This window comes from Pteropus medius, unplaced genomic scaffold (genome assembly GCF_902729225.1).
Source record: "Pteropus medius unplaced genomic scaffold, Ma_sr-lr_union100, whole genome shotgun sequence".
NCBI lineage: Eukaryota > Metazoa > Chordata > Mammalia > Chiroptera > Pteropodidae > Pteropus > Pteropus medius.
Genome location: NW_024349225.1, coordinates 10,492,807 through 10,509,987, shown reverse-complemented (window position 1 = coordinate 10,509,987; position 17,181 = coordinate 10,492,807). Strand labels below are relative to the sequence as shown.

Below are 17,181 nucleotides of genomic sequence, written 5' to 3'. Positions count from 1 at the left end.
GCCTATGTAAGTGGTAGGTGACCATGCTGGACAGCTGGGTGGGGGGGGTCTGATGAAAGACGGTGTTAGATGTCACATAAAAAAGCTTAGACTTTATTCTGTAACCAATAATCATGTTTTTCCATACATATACTTCAGCACATGAAACCAATTCAAGTAGTATTTATTAAAACCTTTTAAGTCAAGGAAATTATATTCGATATTCTTTCTTCCTTTCTACTACTAACATGGAAATGTGTAGGAACTACCAAAAGATAAACATTTAGAAACCAAACTAAATCCCTTTGCATCTCAAAATATTTGACACTTTTAAGCAAAGTGGGGTAATAATGAAAATTATTTTAGGTTAATGGCATAATTCAGAATGCACTCTCAAATTAACGTATTTTTTCCCCTTTAAAAAAGGCAAAACAAACAAAAAAATCAAAAACCAGTAGCTTAAAGATTTGTGTCAATTCTATGCTTCAAAATTGGTGTACTTCAGAAAGACAAATACTATTTTTTATAAAAAGTATTTAATGAGAAAAAATTATAAAAGAACCATTGTGATATAGGTCAAATTCCATTACAATACATGTAAAAACGACAATGAAATACTTAAAATGTCAACTAGCACACCTATTAAATCATATTTTGTTGATTTCATTACAACAGTCACCACAAAATATCTAACGCGACAAATGTTTTCACAGAGGTGAAAGAACATTAAAGTTGAGGGATATTCACACTCAATGTAATTCACTTAAGGAAGAAATAAATGACAGGTTCGGTTCCATTTTCCACCACCTTCTTGTCGCCTCTCTCTTCTCCTCCCCACCCCACTCTAGTACGGACACTAACGGAAGTGGGGCAGTTAGGAGGAGATGGGAGCCACAGTCTTCCTGGAAGTCAGGGTCCATGCTCAGAGTCTTCTTTCCTTCCACGCCCAAGACAGACAAGAGTTCATTCAGATTGGCCCTCTTCCAGTCAGGAAAATTTTCTAAAGTGTTATAAACCATCCGGCTAGAGGAAAGAAGAAAGGAAAGGAAAGATAAAAAGAAAAAAGAGAAACAGAAATGAAGGAGAGAAGAAAGAAAAAGAAGCTCCTATTGTCTCGGTGTTCAATGAAGAATTTAGGATGAGAAATAGCTTTTAAGTGTGGGAAGTCAATATATATTAAAGGCAATGTTTTGTTTTGTTTTTTTCTGGTAATTAAAGAAAAGAAAAAAGATTGCACCTTATTTCTTTGTTTGCGTTTCTTCTTGAAGGGGATAAGGGAGCAGCAAAATCGAACAGACATTAGGCATTCACAATTACAACTATTCCCTCTCTAGCAGATGCTGGAGAGCCATTTCTGCCTCTTGGTTACTATGTGGTAATGTGAATCATCTGTTCCCAAACTTGATTGTTCACATAGTTTTCCAAGGAGACCTGGGGGACTTTTCAAAATACAAATCTCTACCCTCCTCCCCCCTTCCTCCTCCAATATATAGATTCAAATAGCTTCATTATTAACTTATTTTGGAGGGAACGATCCCAAGGTGATTCTGATGATCACTCAGGTCTGAAAATCATTGGTGTAAGTAAATTTTATTACAGATGTCCTCTGCACTTCAATGGAAGTAGACTGGCTTTTTGCATGTGCTTTAACTTCCCTCATATTGATAATCTGACGCTTTATACACAGCATCTACTAAGTTAGAGAGGGATGCCTCCCTATCTATATCTTAGATAAAAACATACATAAATTGAAAAAACATGTATGCCATGTCTCTGAGAGAAAACAGAATTGTGAAATAGTGCTAATGCAATAGAGAAAGGGAAGAAGAAATAGGCTATACATCTAACAAAAGTATTAAGCCAATAATAAATACCAATTCCCCTACAGCTGCATGTACTTTAAATGTTTTGTCACTTTTGAAAATAGGCAAAGGCCTGGAGGTTGTATCTCAAGGGGAAAAATGGTAATTATGAAAAAAATGATACTGGGACCCATGAATGTTCATTCAGGAACATCTGTTTTCCTAAACTGATGTAGTGCTAGTATTACCAATGAGTTTGAACTGAGTCTATTAGATATTAGAAGTATTTCCCACCTTGACTCCAGCATTTCTTTGGTTTCAAAAATTGCTATTTAATTAATTATGCAACAAACATGATAAAGGCCACGCCTGAAGGACTGTATCATTCATTAATACTAGTTACACATTATGTACAATTTGCTTGGTGCTGGAATTAAAAAATGATGTTAATAGCAAACACTTACATAGTTCTCCAAATTAGTCTCAACCCTTTATGCACACTAACTTATTTTGAGTTTATAAAAACCCTAAGAGGTAGGTTACTATTATCATCTGCACTTCATAGATGAGGAAACTGAAGCACAGAGCAGTTAAGGAACTTGAGCCAGGTAACAGAGTTAGTTGGTAATCTGACTCGAACCTAGGCAGCCTGGCTCCATAGTCTGTGCTCTTACTCAATACGCTATGATGCCCTTTTCCAGGAAGTTTGCAGGTTAGTAAAGGGTATGTGGCATGAATATCAATAACAGCACAAGACAGTATATTAATTCATTAAACAAATATTTTTAATGAGTAGAAATCATGAGATTTTGGTAAAGAAAAGATACGCTTAAGAACACAAAGTTTTAGTAAAAAACATTTTAGAATAAGTGTTTCATCATATAAAATTTTATTAGAAATAAGAACAGAAAGAATAAGATGCTGTCGCTTAACATGGATATAACTTTGTATAGTATAGGTGATAACACAGTGGACGGAGTCCCAAGCCAAGTTTTGCTGGACTTGGTTTTAAGGAGGGAAGTTAAGAAAACCATTACCCTGATGGCCTTCATTCACTCTAGAGTTACAGAAACTTTTAATGATTCCTGGTGTTTCAAGCCACAAGAGAAAATATCTGCCCTTAATAACCAATGCTTTTTCCTGAGGATAGAGCATACTTTTTTTTTTTTGATCACTCTTGAAGAGCTAAGAAAGTTTTAAGGATCTTTTACAAGTACTGGCTTTTACTATTTAGCTACTCATTTAGAATTGGTGATCTAAGACTAGATAATTACATATGAGGTGGTTCAGAGCTAATAAAACAATAAGCAGGGTATCTGTGGCCTCAGCTGGGGTTACCATGAACTCAGGATCAGCCTCCAACAAAAATATAGTGTCCCTTCACACAGACATGATTGCTTAAGAAAGGAAACAGTCACCTGCATTCTTGAATCAATTTATTATATTTCATTCCAATAGTGTCAGGTAAGAGTCATGCCACAGAGGACCAGCAGATACAGAACACATATAATCTCCTTCACCTAACTCCAGTCTCTGAATAAAGCACTGATGATAAAAAATGTATTACAGAAATAAAGAACAGAGTATTGTTCCAAGTTTACCTCAGCTCTGTAGCATTATTTTCAAGGTTAATATGGGGTGTGGAAGATAATGGAATAGATATGAATTACTAGTATCAAATTGCCAAAAAAAGATTATAAAACAATATCTCGGTTGCATGATATTTCCCTCTCAAGCAAGAATTTCTTTTAAAAGACAATTCTCAGTATGTAAGTATACAATTTGCAAAAAAAAAAAAAAAAAAAAATCAGAACTTAACATTTTAAAAATAGCTTATGAAAATAATTGATTAAAAAATGATCACTTTTATTTTACTAAGAATATATTTTCAGACTGGCAAAGACATTGGTACTAATTCTATGTTTTATGAATATGATGAAAATGAAACCTCTGGACTTTCTTGGTGCAAGAGCAAACAGAAATAAACTTCTGGAAGGCAATCTACCAATTTTAATCAAAAGCCTTAAAGCTACTAATTTTCTTTAAATAGATAAATCTCTAAGGTTCTCTTCTAAAGAAATGGAAATTCATTAGATTAATTGTAAAAATATTCAAGAAGCATTATTCATAGTAGTAAAAAATAACACAAATATCATCAAAAAAAATAATGTATGCCAGTTATGGTAAATCCCTGGACTAGAATAATATGCAGCCATTGAAAGTACTCTTTTCAAAATATACTTAGACCTGAGAAATGGTCATAATAAAGGTATTAAGGTAAAGAATACATGGCAATATATAAAATATTCTATTTCACTGAGAAAAAAGTACCTATGAATGAAAAATTACATGAAGGTTAATTACATTAAAATGCTAATATTGTTTCTGGGAAAGGTGATAATACATATTTCTTCTTTGTATTTTTTGTTTTTCTAAATGCTCTAAAATATACATGTATTCATTCTAATTGTTTCTTTGGATAATGAGCTACTACAATGATCATAAAAAAAAAAAAAAAGACTTAAGAAATAATGTCCCAAGATGATGACAATATTCTCTACCAAAGTGCTTGCCAAGAAGATTTACTCTGACTCCACATTTTCTCACAAGAAAGCTGCAAAAAATTTTCTTTGAATCAACTCTAAACCAGTTAAAGAATAATTATTAGGTTAATGAATTATCCAGACCATGTCACTATTGCTTTTAGGTATACCTGCTCTTTCAATTTGAGGATCTGGGAAGAAAGGGAGGGAGGGAAGGAGAACAAAACTTATGTTAGTCCATATTAATTCTTGCTAAAAATTGTGAGTAAACAGAATATTTTATAGAGAAAGACCAAAACCAGAATTGACATGGATGATTGATTACCTATGGACTTTATTAATCCAGATAATGGCTGTTTCCAATAAGTATTAAATAGCAAAAGCTGACTACATCTGGACACAAGAGGCCAAATAAATTACAGGGAACTTTTCAAGGAAGTGGAGTCAGTAAATGAATTGAAAATACAACCTACTAGCTAGCCCACCATTCTCTATATTCCAAAGTACAGAGTTCACTTCTGTATGTGAAAATAAACCAAACCAAATTTATTTCTAAGACTGTATAAACACTCAAATGGAATGTATGTAGATGTGCAGTCCTGTGGATATAAGACATTCAGGTCCACAGCTTTAGCATTTCTTCTTCAAATAAACGGACAATAAATTTCTTCAAGTTAAACATATGATCAAGTTCTCTTCATTTATATTTAAAAAATAACTAATGAGGAGATTAAACTCAAAAGGCTAAGGTAAAGAGATATATGGTATTCCAAGTAGTTATTTCTCACAAATTAACGTTTTTAAAAAATCATAAAAGTTAACACCAAAATAGGTAGTGCAAATAATATTTAGTCTTGAAAAGAAATCCTAAGAATTGTGTAATGACAGAACATCCTTATGTCAGTAAATCTAAACTACTAAAGTTTTCTTTAATTAAAATGTCTTCAAATAAACTAAAATAAGCTAAAAACGAAATATCAAATGAGGAATGCTGCATTCTTCATTAGTATAGAATAACCATTATCGTTTCTAAATATTCTAGAGAATCTAAGTTGCAATAAAGATTCTTCTTGAAAAAAAGTATTTTCACTAGAGTTCAAATGAAACATTTTAAAACTCTTTTGCAAATTAAATATGGTAAAAAAGAAGAAAAAAAAAAAAGGCTGTGGCATTTTAGTGGTGAAAATCTTAGAGCCACTTGCTTTGCAAGACCAAGCTACGGAATAAAGAAAAGAATCTGTCAGCACACCTTAGAGTGATTAAGTAAAAGATCTTTTAGACACAGGGACAATATTAAGAAGGGGGAAAAAAGAGACAAAGGACAAAATATTGTCTTTCTGATGAAAAGAAACATTAGAAATATTCTCTGTCTTTAAAAGGAAGTAATTAAAAGTAAAAATTATAAATCTTAAAGCAAAACTACACAAATCACATGGCTAATGTGAAGCTGGGAGAGGAGGATGCTATTAACATCAAAGCACCATGAACTAAAAAATGAAGACAGATGCAATAAATGCCACAATGAAAACAGTCAACATCTTTAACAAGAGCAGTGTATAACTAACATTCTTTCCAGTTTATATGCAGGATGGAAGAAGTAAAAAGAGTAGAAATTATATATGATCTTAGCTGATTGTTCAAAAACAGGACTTGAGATTATTGGTTTATTTTCAGTCAGAAATGGCCAGAAAGAAATATATGTACCTAGGTTATAGGAAAAGGCAAGGCTAGACAAAAATATAATCGCAGAAAAATATCTAACGTTTTTATAAGAATGAGATACTGTCCTAAGAGAATGTATCTATTTGTGTTTATGCCTCTTCCTCTAGCACTCAGTGTTAATTTCTCATTCCCTCTTGATGATGAAATAAATCACTGCCATAAATGATAACATAAAGACATATGCTATTTTTATACTATGAAATTTTGTTTTCTATTCATACAGCAGATTGATATACCACATATATTTGTCCAAAAAAAAAAAAAAAAAAAAAAAAATTTCAAAGTTAGGCTATTTCATAAGTATCCTCAAGTTGATCTCTTTCTTGTGATCAAAGTTAGGTAGGACAGAAATAAAGCCTAGAAAGACAATGAAATATCTGGCCTTTCTAGAGACAGCTATTGATTTCATATCTTAAAAAAGTAATCCAGGTGAGGTGAAACACGGTGTTATTTTATTATTCCCCCAAAAGTTCTCTATACTTCACTATCTCCGATTTCGCTCTCGCCTTTGTTAAAACCACTTCAATCAAGCTCTTGTCTTACCACTCATTTCATATTTTTCCTCATCTTATTTGCCTTATTAGCACAGAGCTGATCGATCCCTCTTCCTCGAAAAACTTCTGCTTTGTTCCCAGGCACCAGTTTTCCTACTACTGATAACCTTTACTCCTCAGTATTCTTGTTGATTCCTCCTCATTGACCAATCACTGAGCACTGATGTGCCCTCCAGTAAGGTACTCATACCACTTCTAACCTCTAATTACACTCCCCTGGAGAGATCTTATCCAGTTTCTTGGCTGCATCGTATGCCCACGGCTATCGTATTGATATCTCTGGCCCCACGATCTGCTGTGAACTCAAATTTGGCACGTCCACTTAGATGGCAAGTAATATCTCAAACTTAACCAGTTCACAAGTCTGCTGTGAATTCTGAACTTGACATCTCCACGTACTGTTTTTAGTAACTCTCAAATCTAGCCAGTCTAAAAGTCAATTCCTGATCTTCTCCCTGAAGACAGTTCCTCTGGTAGCCTTCATCTTAGTTAATGGCAACTCCACTCTTAAAATTGCTTGGGAAAACACCTTGGTGTCAGACTTTTCTCTTTCACTCTCCACATGCAATCTATTGACGACTCTATTGGTTCCACTCTCAAAATATGACGAGGTTCTGAGTGCTTTTCACTGGTCTACCACTGTTCTATCTTAACTGGATTATTGCAACAGCCTTCCTGTTTCCACTCTTGACACTTTATAGTCTGTTCTCTACAAGACAACCAAACTTTTTTTTTTTTTAATTTGAGCCAGATTATATCACTACTTTGCTCAAAATCTTACAATGGCTCTCAACTCACTCCCATAAAAGCCAAAGTCCTTACTATGGTAAACGACGCTCTTCCTCAGGACTCTGGATCGCCTACTACCGTCCACCTAGCTCACTGCGGTGCAGCAAGTCTGCCTTTCCTCAGCTCCTTGAACACAAATCGCATTCTTACTTCAAGGCCACTGAGCTGTTTGATTCACCTGGAACACTCTTCGACATCTAAGCATGGATTGCATCTTCACTTGCGTCTGATCTTGGCTCTGATTCAGCTTCTCAGGTAGGTATCTGTCACCACCACTGAAAATGACCACTCCCTACCGCTGCACTCCCTCTCCTGCTCTCCTGCTTCTCCAAAGCGCTCAGCACCTTCTAATATAATAACACTCATTTTGTTTTCTGCCTCTTCCAGGAAGCATATAACTTTAAGTCTCCTAAGAGGGCTAGTATATTTTTTACAGTTTTGTTCACAGTTTATCTCTAGTACCTAGAACTGTGACTGCACATAATAAATATTCGTGAATAAACAAAAAGAGTCTCTCACATCTTCTGCCTCATCTAAAATAAGAAAATGAGGTTATATTTCATGGCCAATCAAAGTGACGGTTATATGAAAATGAGAAATAAAATAAATCTGAATAGTAATGGAGTTACGGAACTTTTAATCTTTTCACTGTGAAATGCAGCAAGTTCCCAGGTGATGCTGACGTTGCTGGTCTAGGTGGCACACTTTAAGAACTTTAACAACCTACTTTAGAAGTTATCTTTTCAACCACAACATGCATCCTTTTCAGTCTAACATGAATTAGTTTAGTTTTTTTTTTTTTTTACCTTCTTCTTTGACTAGGCAAAGACTTGAAAACATTTTAATTACATTTATCCTTCTGACTTATGTCATTATTGTCAAGTACTTAATTCTTTGTTTATTAAATCCAACAAAGCATCATTGCTTTATATAGTTAATATGCATTTAGGTTTACTGCATATTTACCATTTCTACTGCTGTGCATTCCTTTCTGAATCTCTGACCTTCATCTTCTGCATCTTTTCCTTCTGCCTTAAGAATATCCTTTATGGTTTCCTTTAGTGTAGGACTACTGGTGGCAAATTCCTATCTATTTACCTAAAAATGTCTTTATTTTACTTTTGCCTTGAGAGATATTCACTCTATATAGAACTTTAGATTGGCAGGTATTTTCCTTCAAACACTGATAATCTTGTTCCACTATCTTCTGGTTTCCATTGCTTCACTGAGAAGTTGGCTGTCAGACTAATTGCTGATCCTTTGAAGAAAGTACTTTTTCTCTGCCTTCTTTTAAGAATTCCCTTTTATATTTTATTTTTAGCAGTTTCACTATGTGTCAAGGTATGACTGTCCCACCACCAAAAGGGGTCACTGGATCAGACACAATTAGCACTAAGTAAGTTAGTTTTATAGAGGGATACAGGATAGAAAATACAGCATGCACAGCATCTTCAAACCCATGAGGAAGCCAAGCAACTATTTACATGCACGGCTTCCTAGATCTCTCCCAAGCCCGCAGAAAGAGTACACACAATTGTCAAGGACAATTAAGGTGCACATGGTTCACTTCCATACAGAAATGTGCCTTGGTTTGCTATCAGTCTTTCATCATTCACTTTGCATAGATGTGAGGCCAGTATGCCAACTCATGGTTCTCTCAGTATAGATGCACTACCACAAATGAGATTTAATAGGAAATTTAAGATAACTAGTTCCTAGCAAATAACATTCCATTTTGTCTAAACTCTGCCCTTTGAAGCTACCATAAGTAATCTCAGTCACTCTATCAAAATTGGCAAATACTCCCAGGCAAAAAGTATACTCAAAAGTCAGGCAAACATTTCTAGGCTGGTAACTTTTTCCCATCTTGTTTACTTTCAGTGCCTTCAAACAGGTTTTTGTTTTAAAAATACATATACTTGGCCCGACTTTTCTAGTTCTACTTAGAGGGAGAGCTGGTCCAAATCATCTAGTCTACCATTACCCAAACTGAGAGTTGAGTAACATCTTTAAACACGACGGCAATGGGACATTATCTAATTAAAGTTAAACTGTACCTGGAACTCAGATAGGTTAAAGTACCTATCAAGTAAGAATTTTTGTGTCAAAAACAAAACCAACCAAATAAGCACCTAAAAAGCTTTAAAAAAAAAAACAAAAACAAAAAAAACAGACATTAAAGAGTGACTGTTTACAACAATCAAAATAAAAAACTATTTGAATCTTCATATAATTTACTAGAAAGCTTATACTTTAAAATGTATAAATAAATGACAAGTTTGAGGAAACTTTTTTTGTAACCTAGAAATGTAACTTTCTCATTAAGATACTAAATGTGTTTAAATATTCTTATATAAATGTATTTTGTAGAAAGCATTTCTACTCTGAAATAGTATTTATTAGTTGTATATATAGGCCACTCCCCTTTACCTATACCTTTTTCTTCCGAATATCAGGTTTAGCTAAATGTTTATTGACCATATACTGCATGTGATCATTAAGGAAAATGAGAGTAAGTGTGTGCTCTAGAGAAATTTCCAGTCTTACAGGAGAAACTGAGACAATGTGAAAATGGCTATAACAGAAGTATGCACAAAATACTACTGGTACAGAGGAGAGACATCACATCAGCACGACACTGTTCCATTAGTGACATATCAATCGCTATCTAAAATCTCTGTTTCCTTTGTTGATACAATGCTAAGCAAAAAAGAAAATGCATGTCACATATAAATTTATATTTTAAACTTTAAAAAACTCACCTGTGTATACAGAAACACAAAGCATTATATAAAACACCAAAGTGAAAAAAACTGATATGGAAGCTTACCCCATCCGGCAGCGCCCTCCAGCACACAGCACTAACAAATTCATTTGTATCATCTTCTTTTCTATCTTTGTCCAAAACACTTTTGACCGTATCAAACTTAAAAGTTAGCAAAGTCTTAGAAAGTCCTTTATAGTACAGGTAAAGAGAGTTGTTCTCGCTTCCTGAAAAAAAAAAACAAAAACAAAAAAATAAATAATTTTTTAGAAATGGATTAACTCAGAATTAGGACAGTACATTCATAAGGTAAGTATCACTCGGTGTTTAAGCTCAAAGACTAATAATCTTTTATGGTTAAATTTGACAGACCAGGGCACAAGATTCCTTGGGAATCATGTCAGAAAAGGATTCATAGAAAAAAGCTATACTTTACTAATCTAAAGAAATAATCATTGTTAAATGATATAATAATATTGGTAATTCTAAGGCAGAAATTACCATATAAAAATTATTTACAGCAAAGGTCTAGAGAACCATAAATCTGTTATTATATCATGAATCTTAAATTATATATGGAAAGATTTCAGCTAGAGAGGAAAAAGAAAAGTTATAGCACTTACAAAGGCAAATTTTAATAACCTATAAAACTTATTTCCCACACCCAATAAAGGCATTACTTTATTAGATGAGTGGCCTAGAGACTTGTATTTTTGAGCAGTCTACCAAAGTTGGATAATTATGCAAGAAATTTGCTTTGGCAGGGTTTAGGTGCATATACATGCAAAGAGAGTCAACTTTACTGAATAAACAAAGTCATTTGAAGGTACTGATGAAAGTTTATATATTCAGATATTAGATATATTAGAGCATTTGAACAAAGCTAAATTTGATTTTTCTACTTCTGATTTAAATTTTATACATTATCAAAAATAAAAGCCCTAGAATAGCAGATCAAGACTACTCAAACAGACTACTTAATGAAAAGAACACTTACTTTATAGGGGAAAATGAATATCAAGCTCAAGACAACGTTTCTAAAATTAGGATGTTAGCAGAAATTAATATTTTCTGCCTTTTACGTAACATCTCTAGAAATTATGTTATAACAGAGAACAACTCAAACACGTACTTAACACCCTTAGGCTATTCCACGTAGTCAGGACTGTGTTTGGTAGAGAAAGGAGGACTGATGAAGCATAATACAAGGAAAACTCAACACGTTACCTTCTGAACGCACAAGTCATTTCCTGACTTGGTATGCAGTCTACTTCCACTGAATGCAATTTCAGCGACAGATACCTATTAGAAAGTTCTAGGAAAAGATGATTTCACTTACCACAAGCTATGTAATCTCCATTGGAAGCGAGGCCTACAAAGTTTTTTTCATTGATGTGACCTTTGAAGGAACGCAGACAGTATGGTTTCCCTACATTCCACAGCTTTAGCTGGCTATCCGTTGAGCTAAGGTAAACAACAAAACGTTAGAACACATTTAAGATTTCAAGGCATGAAACTCATCACTACGAATTAGAGGCAATCAAGTTTGGTGGTTATAAATGCAGAATCTTGAGCCAGGCTGAATTAGAATGCTCAATATGCCATTAATTTGCTTTTGACCTTGGGAAAGTTATACAACCTCTCTGGCCTGTTTTTCTTTTCCATCAGTTAAATGTAAAGTATAATAATTCCTACCTTTTAGAATTAGATGAATCCTATAAAATATTGTGAAAATCAATTCATTTAAAGTGCTTTCATTAGTCCCTGGGCATACAGGAAGTGCTTAATAAACATTAGTCATTGGTACCACGATACCATCATCACAAATGACGAGAAAGCTCTGCTGGGAGTTGTGCTTAATTTCAGTGATACAACTGTTCCACCTTGTTTTCTTTTTAACTGTTGAATTGTATTGCTATACTGAATATAAACTATTTTCACAGCTTAGGTGTACTGACGCGTGTGGAATACTATGAGTAGCTGTATGGTTTATATAAAGTAGTTTATCTTACTGAAATAATATGCAAATGAAGTTATTTACCAAAAAATATATGAATACTGAAGCCACTGGTAATCCTATCATACAGAGACAATCTTAGGACTTGACTAGAACATTATGTTTTGTTCTTCACTTTCTGTTACAAAAACTGGATCATATCATTCACATCATTTTGTCAATTGCTGCTCCCTCACATTCAATAATTTGTTTCACATTTTTCTCTAAAATAACTCATTTCTATATTTTTATCAATGACTACACAATAAATCATTGTTTTTCTTACTCAAACATTCACAGAATAAGGCACTATGATAAATGTTCTACATACATTATTTTATTTAAAGAACCTCCACATAAGATTAGTACTATTATTAGCTCCATTTAAAGATGAGAAACTGAGATTTAGAAGATTAGGGACATTTTCAAGGTACCATATCTAGAAAACAGTAGAGCCAAAATTGAAACTGTCTTATTTCAGAGGCCGAATTCCAAAATCTAAATACCTCTCTGTTGCTTCTCATTATTTTTCTACATAACATCTATTCTTAGATATTTATTTTGTTTTAAATGTTTTTTTTGCTCAACAGTGTTGCACTGAATATCCCTTTATGTATATATATATATTTTTTAATTGGCCAAGAATTCAGAGATAATAATAATATGTGTTTATTTTAATATTATTTTTTGCTGTTTCCAAATGTATTTTTGGATGAATTTGTTCTAAATACTTCTGAACTCCAATATGTCCAAGAGAAAAATCATGATTTGTAAAAAATAATAAAAAAAATTTGTGGAAGTACACATCCACCTTAATAATGGCCAACTCAGATCTCCGATGTACAAAGTCATGCAGACATGTACTTCAACTAGCTGAAACCTAATTCAACACTTATAAATCCAAAATCAAAGAAAAATATTTTTGCCATATAATCTATCATCCATATTTGAATCTGAATAAAATTTTAATTATTCACTTCCCATTATTACCCCTAATTATATCATACTTTTGGACTGGTTACCACTTTAGATTTGTGAACCAATTATCCTCCACACTACCTCCCCTTGTAAAGCTCAGTTTCCATTTTCTTCTGTTCCTTTTTTTTAACTCAATTCAAATTACCTTGCTAAATCTATTCATATTACCGAGTTCTTATCTAGGACAACCAGTATGAAGGCTGACGTAGTGGGAAATACCAAGTATAAGGCACTGGCATTAATAATCTCCTAAGAGATCAGAAACTAAGTGAAAAGAAGAAAACAATATATCATTAAGCTTGAGAAAAAATGGTATGAAAAAGAGAAATTAAGAATGGGGTATTAATTAGGGTAATATAAAAATAAAGAGAACTATGAAATAGATCACAGAAAGAACGGACTGCCTCTGTTAGAAGAGCTTTGTCAGTAATATTTTGAGAATTGAGACTTATTTATCTGGTTGACATCTTGTTTTCTTCAAACAAAATAAAAGGCTACTAAAAGCTTATATTATGATTCTCTAGTTCGGAAGGCTTCTCAAAGTATATCTGTCGGGTATAAGTACTCATTCTTAGAAAGTAACTTTCAAAACATATTTAAAATTCGCCATGAAAGCATAGGGAAATCATGTAACATGGAATCAAAAAAGTCAACCAAATAGTACTTTAAACCAAAAATGCTACTCTTGTACTGCAATGTAGTTATAGAATAACATTAGTTGACTTAAATAAAACACTTCTATTCCATCAACCATGTTGTTTCTCTCTTCTCAAGGAGAAGCAGTGGCTGAAATCCAGTCTGAAGTTCAAATATTTAAGGGGACAACATTAAAAACTAATATCATCAGGATTTTATTCATAAATAAGATATGAAAGTGAGCAACACAGACTAGAATATACATATGTTTTAGACACATTATAAAAATCTACTCTTTGAGAAAAAGTGCATACACCACAGTGTCAACTCTTTATAAATATCCATGTTGAAGTGACATTACAAACTGGTAGATGATGACAGAGTTCTGTGTTAGGTTCAACGTCTGAAGGGAGTAATACTCACGCAGAGACGATTTCCTCACCACTCACAAACTTTGCATAAGAAACTGCTTTTCGGTGTCCTTTGAACACCATGATTGGCTGTTTAGTGTTACGAAGATCATAGTAGTGGACACAGTGATCTAAAAACAAAGAGAAACAAAAAGAGAAAAATTAGTAAATGAGGAAATGGAAAGCAAAGCTAATTTTAATTAGTTTTAGTGTTTTCATCAAATGTTTCACAGACTACGTCAAACTTATAACAGCCAGAAAACTAAGGGCTATGATTCATTTTCAAAAATAAGGAAGATACAGTAGGTTTTCTTTTTTGAACCTAGTAAAATATGGTTGCATTAAAAAGTGTACAGATATACATATGCCATTGTCAGTTTGAAGGGGAGTTCCAATGACATTTCCTGTGATCCTGGCTCTAGAAACAGAGTATCAGGGTTCAAAGTAACTGCAAATTTTAAAACGAATTCTTACATTTTGATGATATTACAAAAAAGGTAATATAAATATTTGGGGCTCTGGCTAAACATAATGCTATATAATTTCATTCTTCACATTTGCTTTTTAAAAAAGACTTTCTTGAGAGACATTGTACTTGAGACATATAATAAAAACTAAGTATAAAATTCAACGGTTTTCATTAAATTTCCGAAGTGGGGCAACCATGACCATAAATTAGTTACAGAACATTTTCTCATCCCAATAAGATCCCACATGCTCATTTATCACCCACTGCCCTAGACAATCACTATATCTGTCTGTCTGTCTATCTGTCTGTGAATCTGCCTTTTCTGGACAATTAGTATAAATGGAATCATTACAGTGTGTGCCTTCAATGTATGGCTACTTACACTTCACATGTTTTTGAAGTTCATCCTTGTTTTAACATGTGTCACCAGTTCATTCTTTTTTATTGCTGAATAATATCCACTGTATGGATATACCACATTTGTCTATCCATCTACCATCTGATGAATATTTGTCCTTTCCCCCCTTTTATTTGGTATCATGAATAATGCTGCTATGAACAATCACATTCAAGTCTTTGTGTGGACATGTATTCAGATCCTGGGTAGATATCTAGAGTGTGTAATCACAGCATCATGTGATAATTTTGTGTTAAACTTTTTAAGAAACTGATAAACTGCTGTCTATACCATTTTACATTTCCACCAGCAATACATGATAGTTCTGGGGTTTATTTCCAGGCTCTCAATGTGGGGCAGACTACACTCTGAGCAAGAAGGCTGTAGAGTATATTTATCATTTTCTTATTTATGAGAAAGAGTTCTTTGTGCATTCTGTATACTAATATTTAGTCATTTATGTGTTCTAAATATCTTCCCCCAATTTAATGACTTTTTAAAAATTATTTCTTTCAGGTATTATTTGATGAACTAAAGTCTTAAATCTTATTATAGCCAAATTTATCCATTTTTCATTTACTGTTTACACTTTTTTTTTTAATCTTAAACCTTCCCTGCCACAAGATCATGAAGATATTCTCTTATATTATCTTCTAAATGATTTATAGTTTTGCTATTCACATTTAGGTCAATCGCCTGGAATTGATATTATGTACTGCGTGAGATAGAATTACAATATAATTTTCCCATACTAATTTTCTGAGTATGAAAATTCCGTTATTTCCCGAACTCCTATGCAATATGATCTTTGCCAGGTATCAGATATACACATACTGTTTATGCTTCTGTTTCACCAGTCTATCGACTCTTGTGCCAAAATAAAACTGTTTTCATTTACCTTTGCTTATCCTTGTTTTAAATATAGTATAGTATTGCATTTTGAACATTTTAACTATTCTGTTAATCCTTGCCTTTTATTTGGACCCATTAAGCCATTTCCACTTACTATGATTAGAATATTTGAATTTCTATGAGCTTTTTAAAAAAATTATCCCAAGTTTTCTGTTTTTTTCCCCCTTCATTTTCTTGCTTTCTTTTTGATTAACCAAATATTTCATTCCTCGCCCCTATCTCAACAACAGTTTGGATTCTGTACTTTGGTTCTATTATTTTAATGGCTTCCCTTGAAATCATACTATATATTTCATACTTCCTAAGTGTTTGTAGTAATTACTCAATATTAGTTTCAAAAAATGGATTTTGATGTCTGTTATATTAGTAACAGCTGAATAAAAGAAGACTGACTTTAAAATATCTCTGCATTTAATATATAAAATATCTTGTGAAGCCCATTTTTTAAAAGATTTAGCTGGGGTGTTATTTACAGGCTGGAAGGCAAGACAGACATTAAGAGATAAAAGATTTACTAGGTGCTTCAAAGATTTTAGATTCTAGCACCCTCAAAAGTATATTTTATTTATGAAAAAGTAATAGAATAATTTGTTTCTTGAATACTGGCTTATGTATGCCACTTCCATTAGAGTTCGAATTACTAAGAAATTTGAAAATAAAATGTCCTTGATAGTCACTTTTTCTCCTATTATCTATGTAGTATAGATAACTGAAACACATGTCCATGAATGCTGCATTAATCAAGATTTATTAGATAAATATTCAGAAATTCAATTTATTTAAATGTGAAGAAAAAGACATTATCTCCACTGGCAACTACTATATAAAAGCAAGGCAGATCTATAAGCCTAACAAACCTAAAATGTTTACCATTACTTAAATAAGATGGGAAAATATAGTAAAAGACACCCCAAACGTATATCTACCTTATTCAAGTTTCTCCATGTTAACTCTATAACAAGAATTAAATTAGGTTTCATAGCTCCTTAAACTAAACATCAACTTGTTAAGTTTAAAGGTATTAATTATACTTGGTGACAGTGATGTTGGGGGTGGAGGGTGGAAAGTGGAAAGCAGTCCATCAACTGACTTTGGAGATCTAAAGATATTCTAAATTTGCATGTTTTATATAGTGTAGTTGATCATATATATATTGTTCTAAATAAAGAAAAATATTTATTGGCCTCCTCCTCAATAAATGCTATCTATGGAAAGAAACCTGTAAAACTA

General features: G+C 33.0%; 1 protein-coding gene across 6 annotated transcripts in view; it reads right to left on the bottom strand.

The window, feature by feature from the left end:
• COP1 (COP1 E3 ubiquitin ligase) overlaps positions 1 to 17,181 on the bottom strand; it is a 105,690-nt gene that overhangs the window by 10,816 nt on the left and 77,693 nt on the right. For all 6 annotated transcript variants that reach the window (XM_039881413.1, XM_039881418.1, XM_039881414.1 and 3 more), the window contains 3 exons: positions 14,187 to 14,304; positions 11,493 to 11,617; positions 10,220 to 10,380 (listed from right to left, as the gene is read on the bottom strand). In XM_039881413.1, coding sequence (XP_039737347.1) covers positions 10,220 to 10,380; positions 11,493 to 11,617; positions 14,187 to 14,304 — 404 coding nt within the window. The remainder of the gene's footprint in view (positions 1 to 10,219; positions 10,381 to 11,492; positions 11,618 to 14,186; positions 14,305 to 17,181) is intronic.